At 41.2% G+C, this 24,713-nt stretch overlaps 1 protein-coding gene across 2 annotated transcripts in view; it reads right to left on the bottom strand.

The window, feature by feature from the left end:
• LOC119653191 (serine/threonine-protein phosphatase 2A 56 kDa regulatory subunit epsilon isoform) overlaps positions 1-24,713 on the bottom strand; it is an 80,766-nt gene that overhangs the window by 22,357 nt on the left and 33,696 nt on the right. For both annotated transcript variants that reach the window (XM_038057749.1, XM_038057748.1), the window contains exon 2: positions 18,695-19,440. In XM_038057749.1, the coding sequence (XP_037913677.1) occupies positions 18,695-18,833 (139 nt within the window). In that variant the 5' untranslated portion in view covers positions 18,834-19,440. The remainder of the gene's footprint in view (positions 1-18,694; positions 19,441-24,713) is intronic.

Here is a 24,713-nt window from a genome sequence, read left to right as displayed (position 1 = left end):
ACCGTTTATTGGCAAAAATTGATTCTTTGAGTCGTTCTACGTTATTTTACAAAACACTCGATTGGTACATTTCAGCCGATTTTCACCACTTCTTCGCAAAAGTGGATCTTGGTTATATCGTCATAGCTCATTCACTGCCATGACATTAACACGTGGAACATTCTCAACTGGAGGAGTGAATTTTCCCGATGAAAACGCATTTTACGTTTTATCTACAACGAAGATTTTCTTTCCAATGAATAAAATTTTCCTGTGAGCAGACGAATTCCGATTGAGTGAATATTTTTGTCTATTGGGCCGCGTGTAAGAATATATTCGCAAGAACCCTGTCATCGTTGACAGCCACCGTACGCAGCAGTAGGATATTCAAGCAAATCATCATCATCAATAGCACAACAACCGGTATCGGATCTAGGTCTGCTTTAATGAAGAACTCCAGACATCCCGGTTTTGCGCTAAGGTTCGCCAATTCAAACAAATGCACAGGGCGATATATGGAATTGGCCTGCAATATGTGAAAAACCGACCATTTTCCGTGCCATATATTTTGAAGTCAATTATCACAACAATTTTCAATCTTATGTCATTTCATAATTATGATGCATTTTTGGCAATACAAAATAGATGCTATAATTCTGAATACATATTGATTGGGTCCACCTAATCATTCCTATTTGTGTTAAGTGACTGCTAATAAACCTTATTTGTGTAAATGCTTCATGAAAAAATTATTAAAGAGAAAACAAGTTGGTAATCGGAAACTCAGGACTTCAGATAGGAAAGGGTTTGCAATTTTTTTTTGTAAGAATATTTGGATGCTTGCGATTCCGTCTGCTCAAAGCTCGTAGTGTCTCTACATCGATTAAGTAAAACTATTTACTTTGATGCGATGCTAACATATTTAAGACCTTTCATTTGATGCCTCACAGACCTATACTACCGACATGAATCGACATATAGTTGTCGATACAAGAAAAAATTCCATGATATTCCAATAGTGTCAACCTTTGTACAGTTTAATAACATCGTGTTCTCTGATTGTAAGGTTATACTCGTTTGCGAAGCGGCATATGTGTGCAGCCCTGCATAATAGAGTGCAGTAAACAGCCTGGAATGACGTTAGAATCACCCGGGAAGTGAGCAATAATTTTTAAAAATTATCTTGAAAAGGCTAAACAAATCGGGAAACCGGAAAGCTGGAAGCTTCAGATATGAAAGGTTTTGTTTATTTCTTTTATAAAGAGATTTGAATGTGCATTTGTTCCATTAGTATATAGCACGTAATATATGCATATACATATTATGTGAAAATATCCACTTTCAAGTTATATTGACATTCAAAGTCTTAAATTTGTACAGAAGCGACAGCGACCTATTATAACTTTGTTAGTAATAGTGAGATTTTCATCAAATTCATAGTAGAATCATCTTCTATGCTGTAGCCTACATTGTTGTAAAATTTCGTTATTCTAGGATGAAATTAAGGGGTGTTTTCCTGCCAATAACTAAAAATTAGAATAATGTACTTTTATTAATTTTATTTGAACATGCATCGATATGGAGGGTATTTCGAAGCCTAGGTACCATAGTAGCAGACTTTTTCGGCTGTGTAGTTTCTGAGAATGGGTCCGCTAAAGAAATAATTATTTTCAACCCCCCGCACTGCCCACCTTTCAAACAAATGGCAAAACTAAGATCGGCTCCGAAAAGCACTAACCGAGACCTTTCATTTGATAACCCACATGACCAAATTTGATGAAAAAAAAATTACACCGCCCTTTTGCCTATATGAGAACCCCCCTTTAAATTCGACGCAAAAGGATTCACTGTATGCGTGAGCGTTCACAGTTCCCACCTTTCTGCCAAATTGGGTGTCACTCGCTATAACCGTCTCCGAGAAAAATGCGTGTGACGGACGGACAGACAGACAGACGGACAGACAGTAAACCGATTTTAATAAGGTTTTGTGTTTACACAAAACCTTAAAAAGTTACATGATTATATTGAGATCAAACAGGAAATAGGGGGTTATTTGAAGCACTTGAAAAATTATGCGTTCCGAAAGGTGTGGAAATGTTGGGGATTTTCTACAAAAAAAATGTATAGCTCATGAAGGGGACACTGAACAATAAATAAAAATTTGATCGAAAGGAAATCCGCGGACTTTTCACTCCATATTGTATTTGATGAAAAACAGTTTCACTCCCTTTTCCCTTAAATGCAATGTATGGGCGGGGTTTTAAATGCCACTAATTTTGTAACCGCTTCTGAACAACTGCGCATAATCGTAAACGGACTTTGAAAATGGATATTCTATGATAAAAGCATTTTCGCCGTTCGAGTTGATTTCCTATGATTTGAACTTAAAAGCACTCCATTTTCCCCATCAACATAACCATTTTTTTAACAGCCGTAGATTGGATAGGCAAAATTTAAGCATTTAGATTTTAGAAACCAGAACGGGATGATAACACGACTATTACATATGCTATGACGCTCGCATTCCGCAACAACTAATTCATTCCAAACATCTCTAATAATTATATTGCGGGTTATCTATTGATACAAATGTACTATGGGTTAATGTTCTGCATGCGACCATCACGCTACTATTTTTCTCACGCTGTAATTGTTTTTGTATCTTTCTGAACAAGCGGGGGTTAACGAGGAGTTATCAAATCGTAAAAGCTAAATCTCGTACTTGTTATCGCACCTACAACGCAACAACTTAGACTAATAACGAAATTACAAAGACAATATAAACCAAACATAATGAGTATTGAAATTTTGTCGCAATTCACGTCTGAATGATGAGTTTCCATTCTTTTTTGGGCAACAAAATGAAGTAGCGTTAACCAATCTCACTATCAACGCAGTTGCAATAATTCTATTGAATGCATTGTTTCATCGTACTCCAAGGAACAAAAGGAAAATGCTAAATCGGAATCATATTTGCATGGAAGAAAATGGATACCTTTGGCGAGTCTGGAACGGAAGGAATAGGTCCGATAACTGGGTTAACCGAGATAATATGAAAGCAGGCATGACTGTGCAGATTTCATTACAGAGTTCGATGTAGGTGTTTTGTGCGCCAAAAATGATAACGATGTTGGATAGACCTTAAATTGACTAGCATAAAATAGCTAAAGCTTATATTTTCTGAAAATTGCTAATCGCGGAAAATTTGATTATTATTATTATTTTTAAAATATCGTTGAATCGGTATCCAAAAGACCACCTCAGATTCCAATTTTAATGGCGGCTATATATTGATAATTGACTTAAAATTTGTACTATATTGTAGGTGAGGACTTTTTTCAAAATACCAGGTGGGGTTAGTTTTAGGTATTAGTCACAAATTACGCAAACGATGCTCTATCACTGAAAACCTACCTAACGTAGGCTGATAGTTTTTCTGGGTAGTAATGTTTCGATTGGCTCTACCAAAGAAAATGTCAATTGCTTATCAGCAATATTTGTACTGACTTATGCATTCTTGCTATCTAAATCCTAGTGAAAATATTTGGAAATGATACAGTTCAATATCCAAAGCACAAAATAAACAAAATGCGGCAAGCAACAGAATGAGAAACATAGGTAACAGTAAATTTTTTTTTGTTTCAAAAAGGCTCTAGTTTGACGCGAAACGATTGCAAATAAAATCAATTTTAAAAACGGAACAGAAAATTCGTTTCCTCAAAAAGTCTATACCTTATTACATAAAATTCTTTTCGGATTTGAAACGCAAAGAGACGACAATTATTTTTTTATTTACTGTCAGATTCAATCAGGAATTATATAAACCTCAATCTACGACAGCTGTCTGAAACGATCTCAATATGAAGGTGGCAGCATTCGTCAGCAGAATTTCAGGAACGTGTTGCGCATGCGACCTGATAGGAGGTCAAAAAAATCTCAGTCACTTTGTTGTCGAGTGACAATCATTTGAAAAAATCGATGTAAGGAGAATCAAGGCGTCATCTTATATTTACTCTTGAAAGACAATACGCACAATCGAATTGAACCCTGTGTACGGGAGCTTTGCATGATCAACTCGGTGGAATATTGGCCAGCTGAATTCGAACGTGGCCGCAACAGCTTGTGGGACGGTTCCTAACTACAACCACTGATATGAAAAAAAGGTGCTAAATGACCTTTGAGTTAAAGTCAGAAAGATAACAGAGGCTATGGAAATGGTAGGAAAAACACCAATTTGCTCGAACTGAAGGGATCCTTGCACCGCTGGGAGAAGTGAATACACTTAAAACTATTAAGTAATTAACATTACTTATATTTTTATTAAAATATTTAAGCGAACATTTAATATTAATGGTTTTACATATTATTAGTCCTAATTCTAATCAGCGAACTCAACTCCAATTCTAGTCAGCGAACTCAACTCCAATTCTATTTTCCAAATCAAAAAGACTTCAGTGTTCTTTTTTCAATTCCAAACTTAATATTCAAAATCAGTGACATGTCTGAAAAACATAATTACTGCGATCTTCCACTCCCTTGGCGTGCTACGCAAAGTGGATAGATCCGCGCCATCTATTCGCTCGCACTCGCAACATTCGAAATAAATTTCGAATGCTGCGAATCCTGCCGCGCCACATCACTCCGCCCCCAGATGAAACCTAGGGGGTTTCAGCGACGGATCCCCGAACTTCGTTCGCCGTTAATCCACAAAGCGGACACGACGTTGCTTCGGGGCGCACGCGGGTTTCAGCCTGGACAAAGAGACCGCCTTTTTGTGACCACCGATCTCGAGCTGGAAGAAATGTTCTCCACGCTCGAGAACGCGGTACGGGCCCTCATATGGAGGCTGCAGCGGCTTCCGGACGGCATCCGTCCTGATCAGCACGTGCGTGCAAGTGTCCAGCTCCTTGGGCGAACTGGCAGGTATGGACGAGTGTCGAGTGGGTGGTGGCGCCTTGATGCGCCGGAGATTGTCCCTCAGCAGACGCACCAACCCCGACTCCGTGAGACCCGATCTCTTGTCGAAGACCGGATCGCTTGGGAGTCTTGGGTTCTCCCCGTAAACCAGCTCCGCGGGGCTGGCAGCAAATTCCTCTCGGCGGGTTGTACGCAGGCCGAGTAGGACGAGAGGCAAGACTTGCGTCCAGGACGGGTCGTCGCGTGCCATAATGGCGGCTTTCAGCGTCCGGTGCCAACGTTCCAACATCCCATTGGATTGTGGGTGGTATGCCGTAGTCCGCTGGCGTTTAAAACCAAGGAGTTTGCCTAACTCGGAGAAAAGGGTGGACTCAAATTGCATTCCCTGGTCAGTGATGACCACTGCAGGGACGCCAAAGCGAGGTATCCACTCTCGACAGAGGGCTTCAGCACATGATTGCGCCGTAATGTCTTTCAGAGGTATTGCCTCAGGCCACCGCGTGAACCTGTCGATGATTGTGAGGCAATACTTATAACTGTGCGAGTCTCGCAAAGGCCCTATTATGTCGAGGTGTATGGTGTGGAAACGCTTGGTAGTGCGGGGGAATGAGCCCACTTCTTTCCTAACATGCCTGGAGACTTTACACTTTTGGCATGCGATGCACTCTCTGGCCCAGGAATTGATATCCTTGTTCATGGAGGGCCAGAAGTATTTTCCGGTGACTAACCGGTTTGTTGTCCTGATGCCGGGGTGCGCCAAGTCGTGAACTGCGTGGAACACTTCCTTGCGAAATGTGGCCGGAATGTATGGCCGAGGTCCCTTTTCCGAGTCTTCGCAGCAGAGCGAGAGGTTTGAGCCGAAGATGGGCAACTCCCGAAATTTGTATTTGGGGTTGGACTTGAGGCTCTGAAGTGCTGCGTCATCCACTTGCGCCTTGGCAATAGCCGAGAAATCGAGTGAGGCGGGGATGTTAACTTCGGAGACACGAGACAAAGCGTCAGCAACAATGTTGTCCTTCCCGGACACGTGCTGGATGTCCGACGTAAACTGGCTTATGAAGCTCAGGTGTCGAAGCTGACGAGGGGACGCTTTGTCGGGCTTCTGTTTCAAAGCGAACGTGAGAGGCTTATGGTCCGTGAACACTGTGAACGGCCGGCCCTCTAGGGAGAAACGGAAGTATTTGATGGACAGGTATGCGGCGAGCAGTTCGCGATCGTAGGTGCTGTAGTTCCGTTGAGCGGGATTCAACTGCTTCGAGAAGAAGCTCAACGGCTGCCAAACTTGGTCCACCTTTTGGTGAAGGGCAGCACCTACTGCGATGTCAGAGGCATCAACAAAAACGGCTAGGGGTGCATCTTGCAGAGGGAATGCCAAGAGTGTAGCGTCAGCCAGTTGTTGACGAGATTTGTCAAACGCGCAGATAGCCTCTTCAGACCACACGATCTCTCGTGTGTCCTTAGTTTTGGGGCCAGACAAGTACGCGTTCAAAATGGACTGGAGATGGGCGGCCTTGGGCAGGAAACGACGGTAGAAGTTTAGCATGCCCAAGAACCTCCTCAACTCCCTCACTGTCTTTGGACGCGGGAAGCTTGTTATCGCTTGCACCTTGTCTGGGTCGGGCTGTATTCCTTCAGGGGAAATGAAATGGCCGAGGAATCTCACCTGTTGTTGAAGGAATTTGCATTTCTCAACGTTTAGGACTAAACCGGCCTCAAGGAGACGTTGAAAAATGCACTCGAGATGGGCTAAGTGCTCAGACTCAGTGGAAGAAGCGACCAAAACATCATCCAAATATACGAAACAGAATTCGAGGTTTCGCAGGACTGAGTGAATGAACCTTTGAAAGGTTTGCGCCGCATTGCACAATCCGAAAGTCATTCGGGTGAACTCGAAGAGTCCAAAGGGTGTGCATATTGCCGTCTTTGGAATGTCTTCAGGAGCTACTGGAATTTGGTGATAAGCCTTGGTTAAGTCCAAGGTCGAAAAGATGCGGCAATTTGCGAGGTGATGCGCAAAGTCGTGGATGAGTGGAATTGGATATCGGTCAGGAACAGTCTGTGCATTTAGCCTTCTGTAATCCCCACATGGGCGCCATTCGCCGTTTGGCTTAGGGACCATATGCAGTGGGGAAGACCAACAGCTGTTTGAGGGCCTGCAGATACCCTGTTGAACGAGTTGTTCAAACTCTTTCCGTGCAATTGCCAGTTTCTGAGATGGTAGAGGACGCACCTTCGAGAAGATCGGGGAACCAGTAGTGATAATGTGGTGCTGCACATTGTGCTTCACTGGTTTGGAGAGACTACAGTTGGTAGTAATCTGGCTGAACTTTTGGAGAAGTGCCCGAATACGAGAGTCGGTAATGTCTTCTAAAAGAACGGAAAGATTATTGCCTGGGTGAGATACCATATGTCCCGACGAATTAAGGTTGGTCGTGGAATCTATAAGAGACTTGTTTTGCAAGTCCACCAGCAATCCATAGTGACACAGGAAGTCTGCGCCTAGTATGGGGAAGCTGACATCCGCCAGGATGAAACGCCACGAAAACGTCCTACGCAAGCCAAGACTCACGTCCACTTGCCTATACCCGTACGTATTGATGCGGGAGGAATTTGCTGCCGCAAGTTTGAGCGGTTGAGGGAAAAGTTGATGATGCTGGGGTACGGGAAGAACCGAAACCTCCGCACCCGTGTCGACGAGGTAGTTGCGCCCGCTGAGGGGGTCGAAAATAGTTAGGCGACGTGGCGCTGCGTTCTGGGTGGCCGCCGCCAAGACCCCCCGCGGACCTAGTTTTTTGCGGTAGGAGAGAATCTACACGGTAGCGTACATCTTGTCGCTTTATCCCCGAATCTGCGGTGGTACCAGCAAATCCCTGGGTCCGTGGACTGTCTTGACGACCTGCTACCTGATCGCCCTTTTCGGATGGTAGACCGCGAGCGTGCTCGCGATCTGGCGCCCGAACGCTGAGCGTCCAACGTCGCCCGCATCTCGGCCATACTGGCTGTTAATGCAGCAATCTCGCGCCTCAATTCACCCACCTCATCCGACGGTGGTTGAACGGCCGCCAAGGTTGGGCGTACGTACACCTCCTGAACCTGGTCGGCCGTCGCTGCCAGTTCCTCCAAGGAACCGGAGACGCAAGCGAGGATCGCCTGGGTGCCCTCCGGGAGCCGACGCAGCCAGAGCGACTTGATCAGGTCGTCGCCGATCTTGCTCCCACCCAATTGCCTCATTTCACGAAGCAATTGGCTGGGAGTTCGATCACCCAACGTTAAACCTGCCAGCAAGTGGTCTAATTTTGCCGACTCGCTTGCCGACAGGCGCCTGATCAACTCGCTCTTGAGCTGCACGTACGATGTCGACTTCACCACGTCGGACACCAGAAGTATGGACTCTTCGTCCAGGCCGACCACCGCGTAGTTGAAACGGGTCGCGTCCGATGTGATGCCGGACATTTGGAACTGTGCTTCCAAATGCACGAACCACAGTTCGGGGTTCCGCCGCCAAAACGGAGGAACGCGTACGGCGAGGGCGGTCACTTGCGGGTCCGATGGGCCTGCCGTGTCTTTATTGTCAAAAGACATTTTTCTTACAGAGAAGTACGAGATTGAGATGTAAACGCGGTGAGTTTATACTGAAACGCGGTGAACTTTACACCGACACGGCAGGTCGCACCCACAAATGCACGCACGAAACGAGAAAAAACGAAGCGGACGCTATCCAGCGCAGACCAAAAACACCACCAATGAGAATGGAGGACTCGCGATGCTAAACACCTGCACGCCGTCTCTTGCAGCGATTTCAATTTTTTTATTACTATTTTTTTTTAACTGAATAAATAAATAAATATTATATATAAATGAATAATAATTTCACTTAAGTATAACTCCTCGACGGCGGTGCTGGTCGAGTTTGTCGGCTGTAGCTGCGGCGTTGGCGGTGCTGGGGCCGTTCGTTTGTTGCTGTTGTTGATCGTTGTGGCAATGATGACTAGTCCGGTGCGTGAAAGGTGTTGTGCAGGAGGGCGTGCGTACGGGAAGTCGCGTGAAAATCTACTTCTGGAGAGGGTCCGACGTGTGTCGCGCAGTACACTGTGTAGAGAAGGTTTTCTCGCGTTTTTTCTTGCCTCTGCTCCGACTCGGGATGTGAAGATGCGACACGTTTTCGTGATGTTTACCACGGCACTCCACACTCAACTGTAGATGCGAACGCGTGAAAATCGCTTGCCGTACGGTCTACTGATGTTTTGGAAGGATTTCTCAGTCTTTGGAAGTTCTATTTCTGCCGTGTTGCTCGGACGAATTTTTGTCGTTAATAGAACTTCACCAATGTCGGCGATGGTGGACAATTATTCACTTTTAATATTGACTTAGAGTGAAATACAATTAACTTATAACAACTAAAACGGCGGCACCTGCTGAGGAGGCGGCGATGGTGGCGGAGCCTTCGGCTCCTGCTGCGATAGCGATGGTTGCAGCGGTGATATTGGTGTCGGCTGCGACGGTAGCGGCTACGGCGGTGACGGCGGCGGCTTCGACCTCTGCGGCGATGGTGGAGTTGAGTGCGGCGGCGAAAGTGGCTGCGGCAGCGATGGCGGCTGCGGCTGCGGAACTCTTGCTTATCTCCAATCGGTTGTTGCGGCTGCCTGCTGAGCGATTGTGCTTGCGCAGACTGCGATTTGTTGATGGGGATGATGATGTGCTTGAGTTTTTCAATTTTGCAGGTTCTGGGAATTCGGGATCTTAGTTGTTGATGCTGTTGGTGCGAGTTCCGGGATCACCAATTAAGTAATTAACATTACTTATATTTTTATTAAAATATTTAAGCGAACATTTAATATTAATGGTTTTACATATTATTAGTCCTAATTCTAATCAGCGAACTCAACTCCAATTCTAGTCAGCGAACTCAACTCCAATTCTATTTTCCAAATCAAAAAGACTTCAGTGTTCTTTTTTCAATTCCAAACTTAATATTCAAAATCAGTGACATGTCTGAAAAACATAATTACTGCGATCTTCCACTCCCTTGGCGTGCTACGCAAAGTGGATAGATCCGCGCCATCTATTCGCTCGCACTCGCAACATTCGAAATAAATTTCGAATGCTGCGAATCCTGCCGCGCCACAACTATGTACAAAAATAAAAGCAAATTTGAAAAACTTTTTGAATTGGGAGTTTAAGACTGCACTTAACATATTCCTTGCTTTCAAAAAGCTAATAACCTGCAAATTTCGAAATTTTATTGCTACCAAGATGTCAACAACGCTTCGGATAGGGACCCACCTCAAGACTACGATCTTGCACTATTGAGAAGAGGTTTCTCATATCGAGAATGCTCGCTTTTTCCAAATTGAGCGGGAATCCCAGCGATATAAACTGGACAAACAAAATGACTGAATCTGGAGACTACTCTCCCCCTCTTGCGGCGTCGTGCTTTTGTTCTCTTTTGCACCGCAAGGTGCGCTCCCTCGACTTGGGAGCTAGTGTCTGATAGGATTCTGCCTGCGGACCAGATTAAGGAGTATTGCAATTGTACAAAGCTATGCATCAACAGAAATTTCTGATATAATGGAGACTCATGAAAGCGAAGGTGACATTGTGATCGTGATGGATGATCTGAATGCCAAGATTAGATCTGATGGGTAGGAAAAATACGATATTGGCGACCATAAAAACAATGATGGGATATTTGTAAATTTCCGTAAATTGCAATGGCTCACTGGCGGTTCTTAGCCGTATAACATCCATTCGTGTTAATTCCATTGCAAAAATAGTAACTAAAATAACGCATTATGGAGTTGCCACTGTAAAGCGTATCCGGGATATGCTATACCTCGTCCGCAATTACTCCTTTATTCACTTCCCACGTCTGATCGTGGACTATGGTTCACAGGCAAAACTTCACGACAATTTGAAAAATCATTCTTCTCAAATCATAAGATACCATGAAATTAGAGATCTTGAATTAAACTTCGATTCAGAATGTTAATACAATGCAAATAAAAATTTACATGCGCTGATAAACGGTTTAAATAATGAGAAGTTGACCGTTTTATGCCATTTATACTAAACACTTCACACTACCATCGAAAATTCCTTGAAAGCTCGGAGGGAAGAAACACAAAAATTGTTCTACATTGCGATCAACACCAACTGTCTTTTCTTAATGTTGTCAGCATGACACAACAAATTATTTAGGATTTAAACTGCTACCGACATGGGTCGTCAATGAAAAAAGATTACTTTGCTTATTTTCAAGACTTATTGAGGATGCTATTATTTCGTTCATCTTAAATAAACAAAGATTGAACATTAATTAACGCGTACTGTATAAATACGTACGTGTGCACAGATTGAATATTACCACTTGCTGTATGCATACATGAACTTAGCATTGGAGCGTGTGTGCCTACAATCGCAGATGCCATATTTTTTCCTACGCAATATCCATCCCGTTTGTGATCCTTCAAACGCAACGAGTTAATGCACTAGAATGTTTCTATAATAACGTGGAGGAGAAGTGATTAGAATTTCACCCAGCCTTCAAACTGATTAACAAGCGCTTGACTGCAGAAAAACTAATGTATAATTTAAAACACAATAATTGAACTTATCCCGTGTAGTAGTAGTAGTTTGGTTAGTTTATGAACATGTAACTCTTCACAGTTCGCAATCCACGCAATTCTCAAAGAGCTTTTTTCGGAATTTACAAAAATGGGGAAATCAATTTGATACTTTTTCGTTTCTTCGATCGTCTTACAACTAAATCCCAAAGCTGAAAAATAATGGGATTAACGCCCATGGATCCAAGTGGAAGTTATAACGGTCCAAATAACGTAGCACTCATATTCAGGTGCTACTATATATTAACTTTTTGTATAGAAACAAAACCACACTCAAGCGTGTACAATTTATCTTCAAAAGAAAGGTCTCCATTACAACTTAAAGAAACAAGCCTTAAGGTCCCCATACACGATCAGACCGATCTATCAGTTACGGCTGAGTAGTCGGTAGTTGACCCGTGACTGGAACGTGGTTGGGATTCAGTCAGTTTGGACTATTTTGACGGCCGGTAATCGATCGAAAAACGATTGGGGCATCCCGCCGGTCGAAAAGGAGATAAGACAGTTGCCGCACAGGCCGTTGAGGACAGGAAGTGCTAATTTCATGCGTAATTTCATCGCTGGTAAACACTTTTTATGAATGCTCAAACACAGGAACATCTCAAATTTATGCCTTTCAGGGCCAAAGCTGAACTGATAGCGTTGTCCGACCTGCCAGCACGTGGATAGTGTTTTTAGCCCAACAAGCAGCCGGATGGGTTGTAAACTGGTCAGATCTGCTTTTAGATTTTACATCGGTTAGGAAGTAAGTAAGCGGATGAAATATAGCTTAAAGTGAGGCAAGGCACTTTGAACCCGTTTCCGGATCTACGGATCGCTTCTTTTATCATCGTTTTCGCTCTCTATTGTCTAAGAAAATCTATTTTTCATTCCCAATAACAATTTATTTAGGCATTTCCCCATTTTCGAAGAGCATGCGCAACACATAATAAACTTTATGTATTTTTACCGTAATTATAGGGCCTACAAATAAGTTCTGTTGGTTTTTTCTTTAAATTTGAAGCTTTATTGTGAAAAATTGGTTATACATTCATTGTTCAAAGTATTGCCCATCGCTAGCCACAACTTTCTTCCATCTTTCAGACAATTCATAGATACCATCGCGCCAAAAATTGGCCTGCTTGGCCGCTATCCACTCATCGAGCCATTTTTTGAGTTCGTCGTAATTGGAGAAGTGCTGGTCAGCCAAGCCATGCTGCATCGACCGGAACAAATGGTAATCAGAAGGAGCAATGTCTGGAGAGTACAGCGGGTTGGGTAGGACTTCCCATTTCAACGTCTTTAGATATGTTTTAACGGGCTGTGCAACATGTGGACGAGCATTGTCATGTTGCAAAATAACTTTATCATGCCTTTGCTGGTATTGCGGCCGTTTTTTCTTGAGTTCGCGGCTCAAAAGCATCATTTGACGTCGGTAGAGTTTGCCCGTGACCGTTTCGTTCCGTTTTAGCAGCTCATAGTATACCACACCCAGGTGGTCCCACCATATACACGGCATGATCTTCTCACCATGAATATTCGCTTTGGCCGTCGATGATGAGGCATGGCCGGGGTATCCCCACGTTGCCCGACGCTTGGGATTATCGTAATGGATCCACTTTTTATCGCCAGTAACTATTCGATGCAGAAAACCCTTCCTTTCTTGCCGTTGGAGCAGATGTTCGCACGTGAAAAAACGGCGTTCGACGTCTCTTGGCTTCAGTTCATACGGAACCCAACTTCCGACCTTTCGGATCATTCCCGTTGCTTTTAAACGGTTGGAAATGGCTTGCTGAGTGACTCCAAGTGTTTTTCCAAGTTCTTCTTCCGTTCGCGATGGATCTTGGTCGAGCAATGTCTCTAATTCTTCATCTTCAAAAATTGTTGGCCGTCCGGCGCGCTCTTCATCTTCCAAGTCAAAATTGCCACTTTTAAACCGTCCAAACCACCTCTGACACGTTCGTTCAGATAGAGCATGGTCACCATAAACTTCCACCAAAATGCGATGACTTTCGGTTGCTTTTTTCTTCATATTGAAATAATGAAGTAGAACTCCCCGCAAAAACACATTATTTGGTACAAAATTGGCCATTTTCGTTGATGAAAAAAGTATTGTTGTTTACACTTCAATTAAATAATTTATACTGACGTTTGTGCCTATTGACAGTAGCTTTCCGATAAATGTTTGGAAATGTGGAACAATGGAATAAAAAACAAGCTACGCCATCTATTGTGAAAACCGACAGAACTTATTTGTAGACCTAATAGTAATTAAGTGCAAAAAATAAATTTAAGTGTAGAATTCCTTCCCATGTCAACGAGTTTTCCCAATCTTATTGTGCAAAGAGTTCTTTTCCACACACAAAAACATACATAAATACAGACTGCTTCGATTATTTTGAGGAAACCTTTCTGGAAGACATAACTTGACAGATGATGTACACAACGATAATTTCAAGGATTTGTTAAACCTTCGACAATGATATGATTTAACACACTTCCAATAAGGCCACCGATTACCGATTACAGAATTAGTCCGAAACGCCAGAGATTCTATCAAACACCTCAATAATCTATGTGAGCCAGATCAACATCATCTGCGTATCTGCGATATAATCCCATCACAGAGTGAACGGAAATTTACAACGAGCAGATTACTCTTATTTGTCGTTATTACCCTTAAATTTTATAGACGCATTCAATGTATCTCGCAATTAGCACTGGAATTGATGCGCACATTAATGTGAAATAACTTTTTATCAGATAAGCGCTCACACCGCATTACGCTCTCTATTGTTTATGCACATAGTATAACATCTCAGGTAAAATATGTTCTAGTTGGAAATAACTAGAACTGGATGGTCTACATTTCATTCGGCTATCTGCTGATTAAATGTAAATTACGGAGTCTACAAAATATACAATCCATGAGAGAAACAGATCTTCCAAGACAGTGAATCAAGACTGCAAAAAACATGAGACGAGAGAAAAGAAAATGACATATGTGCTTCGAACATAACTGAAAATCAAAATAGCATTCAAATGCACGTCATGATAACCCATATTTGTTCCCTTCTTCCGTGCTAACTAACGTTCAATATTGAATATTGTAGGATAAAATGCTATCATTCCACAATAGTTTTTTATTTTTTTGAACAATATTAAAGACTGGAGGGGCTGCAATTGTTTTTGCTGCATTCAGCCAAACGATAGCCCCCAAATTTTCGTGTTTTAGAATGGAAGAATTAAAGATATGATAATGGGATATGATCCAAAAGTACTAATAATGGAATTTATAAAAATTAATTTATAAAAATCTACACTATCCTTCAAAAGTGACATGCTCAAAGATTATATAAGGAAACTACTATTTCTATTATTTCTATACTCAGGACAGTGTCGACAAAAACAATTTTTACAATATCCTAGGACAAAGTTTAGAGATGAGTTTGAAAATCTCTGATTTTCCCCTCCATGGAAGCCCAAGCATCTTAAAAAATTTGTAGCCATGCAAATTTAATTATCAGTTTGACATGCTCCCAACATAGTCTAATAATCACTCAAAAATCAAAAAGATCACGGTTTTATCGAAAAAACAATCAATATCATTTTAGATGTTTAGATGTTGATTACGAGCAACTGATTTTAAAAATAATTTTGTACGAATTATACTTGGATGAAGAACCATTATAAGTAAACGAACGCGCACGGAGAGTATTTCGGAGCCTGGATATGTGCGTGGACCACCATAATTTTTTCAGACTTTACGGTTGAATAGTTTCTGGGAATGACTCCTTGAAGTAATTGACCCTTTTCGGATCCCCAATGTCAAAACTAATATCTGCATCAGAAATCATTTCATTTGATATCCCACATGGCTCTATTTGGTGAAAAAAAGTATTCACCTCTCTTTTAGGTGTATGGGCACCCTCTTAAGATCAACGTAACTGTTTCTGAGAAAAGTGCGTGTGACAGGCAAATAGTAAACAGACACACAGACTTTAAAAACAGCTGGTAAGCCCGAAATAAATTTCTGTAAGGACATTGCAGGGAATAAAATAAGTCGGCGTGCAGCAATGATAGATAGCGTATTTCCAAGAAATATTAACCGGCACATCGTCGAGTGGTATGGCTTCCGCAGAGACAGTAGCTTCGGATACAAGCAAAAGTAATCAAGCCCATAGTCCCAAGAACTTGAGAAGCTAGGATAGGAAAATAGTGTCCAAACTAATCAAAACAAGTCGGGAAACCGGAAGCTGGGCGCTTCAGGTATAAAAGGTTTTGTGTATTTCTTTTATAAAGAGATTTGAGTGTGCATTTGTCCCATTAGCATGTAGCACGTAAAATATACATATATTATGTGAAAATAGCCACTTTCAAATGATATTGACATTCATAGTCTTGAATTTGCAGAGGAGCGACAGTTTTGACCTAGAATAACTTTGTTAGTAATAGTTCGATTTTCACTAAATTTGGTAGGATCATGCTCTATACTGTAGCCTATATTGCTGCGATGCTGTGATTCTAGGGTGAACTTAAGGCGGGTTTTCCTGTCGATTACTAAAAATTATAGTAATATACTATTATTAACTTTATTTGAACAGGTATCGGTATGGAGGTTATTTCGGAGCCTAGGCCCCATATAGTGGCAGCCCCCTGATTTTTTTCAGATTTTTCGGTTTGGTAGTTCCTGAGAATGGGTTGGTTAAAAAAATGACCACTTGCAAGCCCCCGCACTCCCCATCTTTTCAGCAAAAGTCAAAACTAAGACCGGCTTCGAAAAGTACTAACCGAGACCTTTAATTTGATACCCCACATGACTATATTTGATGAAACAAAAATTTACACCCCCCTTTTGCATGTATGGGGACCCCCCTTAAGCTGGACGTAAAAGGATGTAACTCACTATATGCGTGAGCGTTCACAGTTCCCACCTTTCTCCCAAATTTGGTGTCAATCGGTATAACCGCCTCCGAGAAAAATACGTGTGACGGACGGACAGACAGACAGACGGACAGACAGTAAACCGATTTTAATAAGGTTTTGTGTTTACACACCTTAAAAAGAAGCAAAAACTTATAGCGTTGCTTGTATTGCAATGCGAAATCTACTGCAGCATCTCAATGCTATCAACCTCTTACGAAAGTCTGGCAAACATTATTAAGTAACAAATTAAAACGATTGCACGTACAACTTCGTTCGGTCCCTGCCCCAAAGGCGATTGATGGCGACAACTGACTCTTGGTATATCGCGAGGCGTCAATATCTATCAGCCAAATATTGCTTAGAAGCCTTTTGCACAAGTTCATTGTTTATTGCGTAATAAATGTCCAGGCTCTTTCCAAATAAGCATCATTTACGGAAAGTTTTGATTTTATGTTTCAATTGGAAGAAAAATGCAACTGAAGCCCATCGAATGCTTGTGAAAGTTTATGGTGAATTCACATCATCATATAAATCTTACAGGGAATGATTTCGACGATTTAAAAGTGATAATTTTCGTGTTTAAGATCAGTAGCATTCGGATTAACTTAATAAGTTCGAAGACAAAGAATTAGAAACATTACTCGATCAAGATTCGTATCAAATGCAAAAAGAGCTCGCAAAAACGTTTCAAGTTACCCAACAAGCAATTTTTAAATGACTTGAAGCCGCGAAATACATCCAAAGGCGATTTTGCATGCCCAAAATGTTGTTTGGAAGATAGAAAACCAAGTCGTTTCTGCATCGAACTATTATCGGAGACGAAGAATAGATTTAGTACGACAACCCGAAATTTCAAAGGTCGTATGTACAGCCCGGGCAAAAGGAAAACATCAACACCGAAGAAGAATATCCATGTTGTCAAGGTAATGTTCTGTAATTGGTGGAATCACAAGGCTGTGATCTGCCTTGAACTTCTAAAGTCTTATCAAATAATCAGTGGAAACTTTCACAGGCTACAATTCATCCATTTAAAGAAAACTTATAGCTTCCCAAATATGCGATCAGATACGAGTCCATAATATTTCCCTGTGGAAACGGTCAGTTTTATCCTACTGTTTAGATTGAAACTATTTGGTAGCGTATGAGAAGTTCTGGCTATAGTCCAGACCTCACCGCTTCCGACTACCATGCAACTATGCAAAACGGTTTGACTGGAATACGCTTCATTTCAGAACACAAATAATGTATTAACTTATGTTATCTTTCAAATAAATGCGTTTTTGAGTTTTTAGGCAAAATACGAGCCACTCAATAATTACGATTATCTACAACTGACAAATGTTGTGGAAATATAATATTAACGTGCATCAAATCTTCGTTGATTTGAAGCTAGCATACGAATATCCACCTTTAATGTGGAATTCATGCAAAACTAGTAGGAGAAACAAGATAATCATGACAAAGACGGGATACTAACCCAAAATCAATGGCAATCTAACTAAAAGTTATCAAACTGACGTAAATTTGTGAATATATAATAAAATGGAGTAGAGAAAACAAAATGCAACCAACACAGCATACGCTGTCCTACCCATTCGTCGTATGCTTATGTAAGGCTTTCGAAAAGGCTGCGTGCTTTGGGACGCAACATACTGCACAGAATATTGGAGAGCACTGACGACAACGCCAAGTAGAAAAGTCAAGACAAAAATGAGAGGACACAACTGATGCAGAATCTTAGATTCACCAACTGAAGAACCAATCACAGGGATGTTAGACTTGTTAGCACTGATGAAGGGAACAAGTGGTTCCCGAAATATCGGTATTTGCAAGACCAATAAATAAATACTAGCGAATAGGAAACACAAGTTTTTATTATTTCAAACAATCACAGGAAAATCACTGGTAAACGAATGATGGAAGACGATGCTGGAGGCTAACACTTGATTTGGACTATAGCGCTATCGCTGACGATTATGATCAAACCTGACATTGAAATTCGAGGCTTAATGAGATCAGAAAGTTAAGATCCGAAAGGTCTCATACGATATAATCAAAGTTAAATTGTAGATGTTACTCCAGAAAGTTGTGGTTGCATTTGCGATTTTTGAAATATTGTCATTTTTAAGCCAATTGACAACAGATTTTCAAAAAAGTACAGATTTACATTCTCTCTTCTTTTCTTCCATAATATTTCAAACATGCAAACCATATTTCAAAAGTATATCAACTAATATAAACTATTGAAGTATTGTAATTTTAAAACTCACCTTTCAATTGTGGCAACTGTTGTAGCTCAACATCTTGCGAGTTGCGATATCGTGAGGAACCTTGAGACTTTTTACTTTTCTTCTTTAGTGAACGTTTTGCAAACGGATCGATACGATCAACAAATGTTCCCGAAGACATTTTTGCTCGGTGCTGTGTGTTCTTAGTGGTTTTTCTATTGGATGTGGGTGGTGTTGCTGTTTTCCCTATGTAGAATCAATCAACTTTTCTTGCGATGTTTTCCTAAGCTATGCTCCTTCAACGTTGCAAACACTTTTTGCGTTTCTGTCCACTTTTACCAACTGTACTCTAATAAGTTTTCTCAACTTTCCGTGTTCAATGTCTCCTCCAGTTTCTTTTTGTTCAATTACAATAGTCTATGTCCTAGGTGATATCTTGTTTTTTCATAAATCGTACTTGCGCCACCGCAACAAAATCATAAACCCTAAGTAGCGCTGGAGATCCAATTGTGTATAAAAATTCAAACATTCAACAAAATATTCAACATCATCTTGAAATTCCAAGTACTAAATGTAGTTCGTTTTCGTATTTTAAATGGTATTATGGATGGATGTAAACGTTCTTCTGCAATTAGATTGCAAGTTTCCTCTTAGTTTTGTCGTTTGTCTCAAAACTACGCTAGTCGAGAGTTCAAGTTCATTTCATGGCACAAGCTTCACTAGCGGTCATCATTGTAAATCGCGTGTTAATTTAGTGGTTTAAAAAAGCCGTTGTTTTTGCGTTTATTCTGAAACGAAAAAAAGAGGATTTTGTTAGTTTGAGTTATGAGAAAGCAAACTAATAGAAGTAAAGCGAACAGAAAGGCTGATCCCATCAAGTAATTTTAGCTACTTGCATATTGTATACTCTTAACATCTAATTCAGACTTAATACTGGGTCCTTATTCGTCCTTCCATTCAATGTTCTTCTATTACTTCCATCTTATGACTAAATCAGTATTTATTTAAAGGATCTAACATTGTGGCTAAGATTGTGAGCACCCTCGCTATGAACCATTGAAAATTGTAGTGGTAAATTGCTTATTCGCACCGATAAACCAGACACAAATTAAGGAAACGCCATGACAAAAAGTGACAAGTCTGCTAGATGCGGACCACAAGTACGATGAAAAAGAATAGCCGCCGGCGCTGCAATTAAACGCAACAATGCCTGCAATTTTCCCAGGTACACCGAAACCGTTTGAATGACAAAGCTTTTCCTACTGTATAGGCTAAGGAGAGTATTCGTCGAGTTCCACAAGAGAAACAGCTGAGTATGCAATATTTAGAAGAGTTTACACGTGTTTCTCCCGTCGTAATGATAATACCAACAATTATCGCTGAATGTTTAGAATGCACAATACGAAATAGCGGGTTGGCTTACACACAACCACTTTACACTTCATAATAGAACAGTTCGTCACATTCAAACTTCACTCCTGATACTCTCTCCTACCTTGAAGGAAGGTTTTCGCCTGTGCGAATGTTAATTTTGCCAAATACTGAAAAGGAATATTGAATAGCGAACAAGCGCGCATTCCTGCTCTAATGGGCAGTTTGCAGTGTTAATAGCAATCCCGTTGATAATGCATTAAATTTAATCATGATAAAATGCAGCATTCCAAGTATCATTGATAAGTGACGTGATTAATTCGCGTGTTATTTCGGCGGATGCGCCGGCTAATGATGGTGCTGTAAATGAACTATTGAACTGAAAGCAGATTAGCACCGAATGTAGATGTTAGAACTTTCCCACAAAACGAACACGATGATTTCATCGTAAAATTGAACGGAAACAAAAATATATTCCCAAACACCAAACAGTTGTGGGAGTTGAAACAAGGCAGGCCATGTGGCAAAATACGGAGCAGCTCTGGGAAATGGTATTGTGCGTATTGATTATTCTGGCATCATCTAGGTGTATGTGTATACACATAAACTTGATCTTCCTGCAATCACCTAAAACAAGACGTTGTGTAGAAGGAGCAAGTTTAAGTGTTGCTTGCATTCTAAACAGAAGCTGGAGTTCCAGGTATGGAAGCTTTCGTAGCCATATTAGTTAAGGCTCTAGGAAGAAATTCTGGGGATACTTACAGCGGAGAATACCACTGAGTTCGATTTTTACGTCATCCTGTGCACTTTGACAGACAACTTCATGTATATTTTAGGCTGAAGTAATATTATACTAAAAATAAATCTCCGGGTTACTACAATTATCTTAAAAATAGAGTTTGGAGCTAAATTTTAACTTTTCACTGCTCATTTTATAATATATTGGGTTGGGGAAAAAGTAATGTCGTATTTCTGATCGAATTTTAACGCTTTATTTAACATACATACAATTTATCCGATTTAAGTCAAATATGCGCCGTTTTGTTCACAAAGTTGTTGCCATTTAGGAGGCAACTCCATTATTCCCCTCTTATACCCCCCCCCCCCCCTTATTTGCAAAAAAACTCAGACACGTTTTCGCAAGCCTTTGAGGCCAACTTAGTAGCACCAAGAGAGTTTTGCATGGACCGGAGGAGATGGTAATCACTTGGTGCCAGGTCCGGACTATACGGTGGGTGCGATCCGAGCTCCCGTAGCTTCTGGCGGGTCATCAAAGATGTGTGAGGCCGAGCGTTGTCCTGGTGGAACAGAACACCATTCCTATTGACCAGCCCTGGCCAAACGATCGAGTTGCTCACATTAGAGGTCCGAATTGAGGGTCCGGTCATAGTTGAGCAGCTCATAGTGGATGACTCCCTTCCCATCCCACCAAACACACAGCAAAACCTTCCTGACCGTCAATCCAGGCTTGGCGATGGTTTGGGCCGGCTCGCCGCGCTTCGACCACGATCTTCTTCGCTTAAGATTTTCGTACGTGGTCCATTTTTCATCACCAGTCACCATCCGTTTAAAAAATGGGTCGAATTCGTTCCGTTTCAGCAGTGCATCGCAGGCGTTGATTCGGTTCAAGAGATTTTTTTGCGTCAACTCAACTTCCAACTTTTTTGGAATCCAATCTTCTGCAAATGGTTCCAAACGGTTTTATGGTCCTTACCCACTTCCTGGCCAATCGAGCGAATGCTCACATGCCGATCTATTTGGATGATTTCGACGATTTTATCGGTTTCTACGACGATTGGCCTACCAGTACGGGACGTATCTTCGACATCCACACTACACCAGAACGACATCGATCGAACCAACGCTGTGCTGTACGAATCGTTACATTATCGGACCCATAAACTTCACAAATTTTTTCGGCCGCCTTCTTTGCATTTTTATCTCTGAGGTTGTAAAAATGTAAAATATAAATTTCTTCCTTGGTAGACTCCATCTTTGACGCGCTATAACTTGAGACTGAAATGTACGATCATAAAACTGCCAAAGAGACACCTGTAGCCCAGATTGTCGTCTTCAAATCGCCGTATAGTATGACCCGATGGGATAAGTACAACACAAGATGTGTCCAAGTGTCGCCATCTATTGACAAAATACGACATTACCTTTTCCCCAACCTAATATTTAGTGCAGAAAATGATGCACAATAAAGATGATTTACACTTTTCCACCCAACCTGTCTTTTTCAACCCATCAAATTACACAATAAGGGTTGGTTTAATAATATATTGATGCGATTCAGAGCTTCCAACTTCTAAACAGAAAAATTTGGTCTTTACATTAATCTGTTCGCCGACAATAGTCAAACCAAATCCTAAATGACAGATGGTCTGACCGTGGGGTTTCTGATCTCACAAATATATTGAGCGTTCACATCACAACATTTTAAGACTTAAGACACACTTAGCATACATTACCAGATCCCTTAGCTCCTGCCGATGAAGGACATAGAATCATAAGGTAGGTACACAGACAGTGGCTGTAGTTAAGTTCTAACCGGAGTACTTTTACTGTAGAAGATCATAGCCGCCTTTATTGATCCAATGCCATAGATTTTGTTAAACCGTGCCGTCAACTGGGAGCCTTCGCTATTTAACGGTGTTCGGGTCCGTTTCTGCCATACTGATATTATACCAGTTGCTTTATCCGCTTTTTCTGGAACAAAAGGTTCTGACAGGCAAAATTTAGCTTGTAGTCCCCTCCCCTTTGCGTTTGAAGTTTCATTTCGCCGTGCTTTCCTTTTTCGTTTTTGCGGAATAGTTTTAAATTTACGTTTTAGTTATTTTAATGGAGATATTATTGGATTGATATCATTCACAAAATTGCAGTGCATGAGCGAATTATAATTGTTAACTATAGTATTTTGTCATGATATTAAATATTATTGTATTGTGCGCTGTTGCGTTTGCCCTAGCCATAGCGATGTGAGTGCTGCTAAGTATATTTGCAGTTAATATTGCGCGCGCATCAATCACATCTACGCTCCATCGCTTTCACTACCTGGCAATTTCTCGAAAGGTTTCCACTTCTTCGCCCCTGTTCTAGAGCAGCTGAGTCTTCGGCCATCCTGAGATCGCTAGACTGCGTTTCGGAATTTAAATTCTACTCAAATTTTACTTCGATGCAAGTGACATTTTACACTGTCATATGCCACTCTATTAATAGTTTCTTAGGAATGCCCCCTGTGAAAACTTTCTCAAAATCGATGAAAAGCAGGCGAAGTCGTGGTCTAAATTCCGGACACTACTCCACAATGATCCGGAGAGTGTACAGGGGGATCCAGAGCGGAAATAAGCTGCGCTCGGTCAATCAAATGTTCCTTATTGCGTTCCAGAATTATTCTAGTTAATATCTTCGCGACAACGGCAAACACACAAACACCGTCGCACCCAAGTCAGCTGTCCTTCTCAGTATCTTAACGATCATCCCCTTGTTTCACTCAGTGAGACAAATTCAGATTCCAGCTTTTACAAATGAGTGGAAGTATCAAATCTAAACTGCAGACGCTGTACGGGAGAGTTCCGCAGGAAAACCGCCAAGACCAACTTTACCCCGTTTAAGTAATTGATGGTAGTGTTAAGGGGATCATCCCGTGTGAAGGCCGTTTTTTGGTTTTTTTTTTTTTAGAAATTTTTTGTGAAGAACTGGAGACAGATGCAAATGCGAATTTTTCACCAGATTTCTTAATATCTTGAGCGTGCATAGTAATTTTTCCAGCCCGATCACATAGTTCGTTATTGAAATACAGAGCAATTTATACACCCATCTCCAAAAAAAGGTGTTTTTCTGCTGCCACGCTAGAGGGCGCTGCCATCATCTTAGAGGAAAAAAAAGTAAACGGCATTTTAACATCACAGTCCGCAAACTATGATTATTAAAAAATATTAAAAACTAAATTTTTGGTGCCTTGTTAAACTTTTTTTTTGAATTTTGATGTTTTTTTACGGCTTTTTCAATGTATAAAAAAACTACTGAATGAATCGCCATTATCCTAGTTTGCGGACCGTAGAAATATGTTTTGAATAAGTCCTGAAAATTTCAAAGAATTTGGTTGGATAGATTTTGGGCTATGGTAGCAGCCGATTTTCAACATGCGGTTTAGAAAAAAACGCATCTAAAAAGTAGAATGCGATTTTTAAGTTAGGAAGTCATACGAACGTCATTCGGACCGATAAATACGAGCTTTATTACGGCGATCGACATAGAGCGGACATGTGACTTATCACGTGTTTTACACTATAATTTCCGAATGACTCCAAATATCAAAAAATCACTTTGCCCATATATTCTACACTATATCTAGATACAATTGGTGCCAAGAAAAAAAATAGATTCCGCGGAACCGACACACGGGATGACCCCCTTAATTTGTTTGGAGGAGCAGCACCTATCCGCATGTTACGGTGGCTTACCATATCATCCACGAGAGATAGAAGTTCACCGGATGCTATAGGATTCAGAATCATGGAGAAATGCTTCTTCAATCTCCTCAGCTGCTCATCATTATCGATGAGAAACCTACCCTTTACCGTCTCTTGCAGGACCACCGAAAGGCTTGCAGTCACTTGCAAGCTCTTTCGTGTGCGATATACGGTGGCGAAATAGTTGCGGACACAACAGATGCTATAGCTAC

This window comes from Hermetia illucens, chromosome 3 (genome assembly GCF_905115235.1).
Source record: "Hermetia illucens chromosome 3, iHerIll2.2.curated.20191125, whole genome shotgun sequence".
Lineage (NCBI taxonomy): Eukaryota > Metazoa > Arthropoda > Insecta > Diptera > Stratiomyidae > Hermetia > Hermetia illucens.
This window is presented reverse-complemented; position numbering and strand designations above follow the sequence as displayed.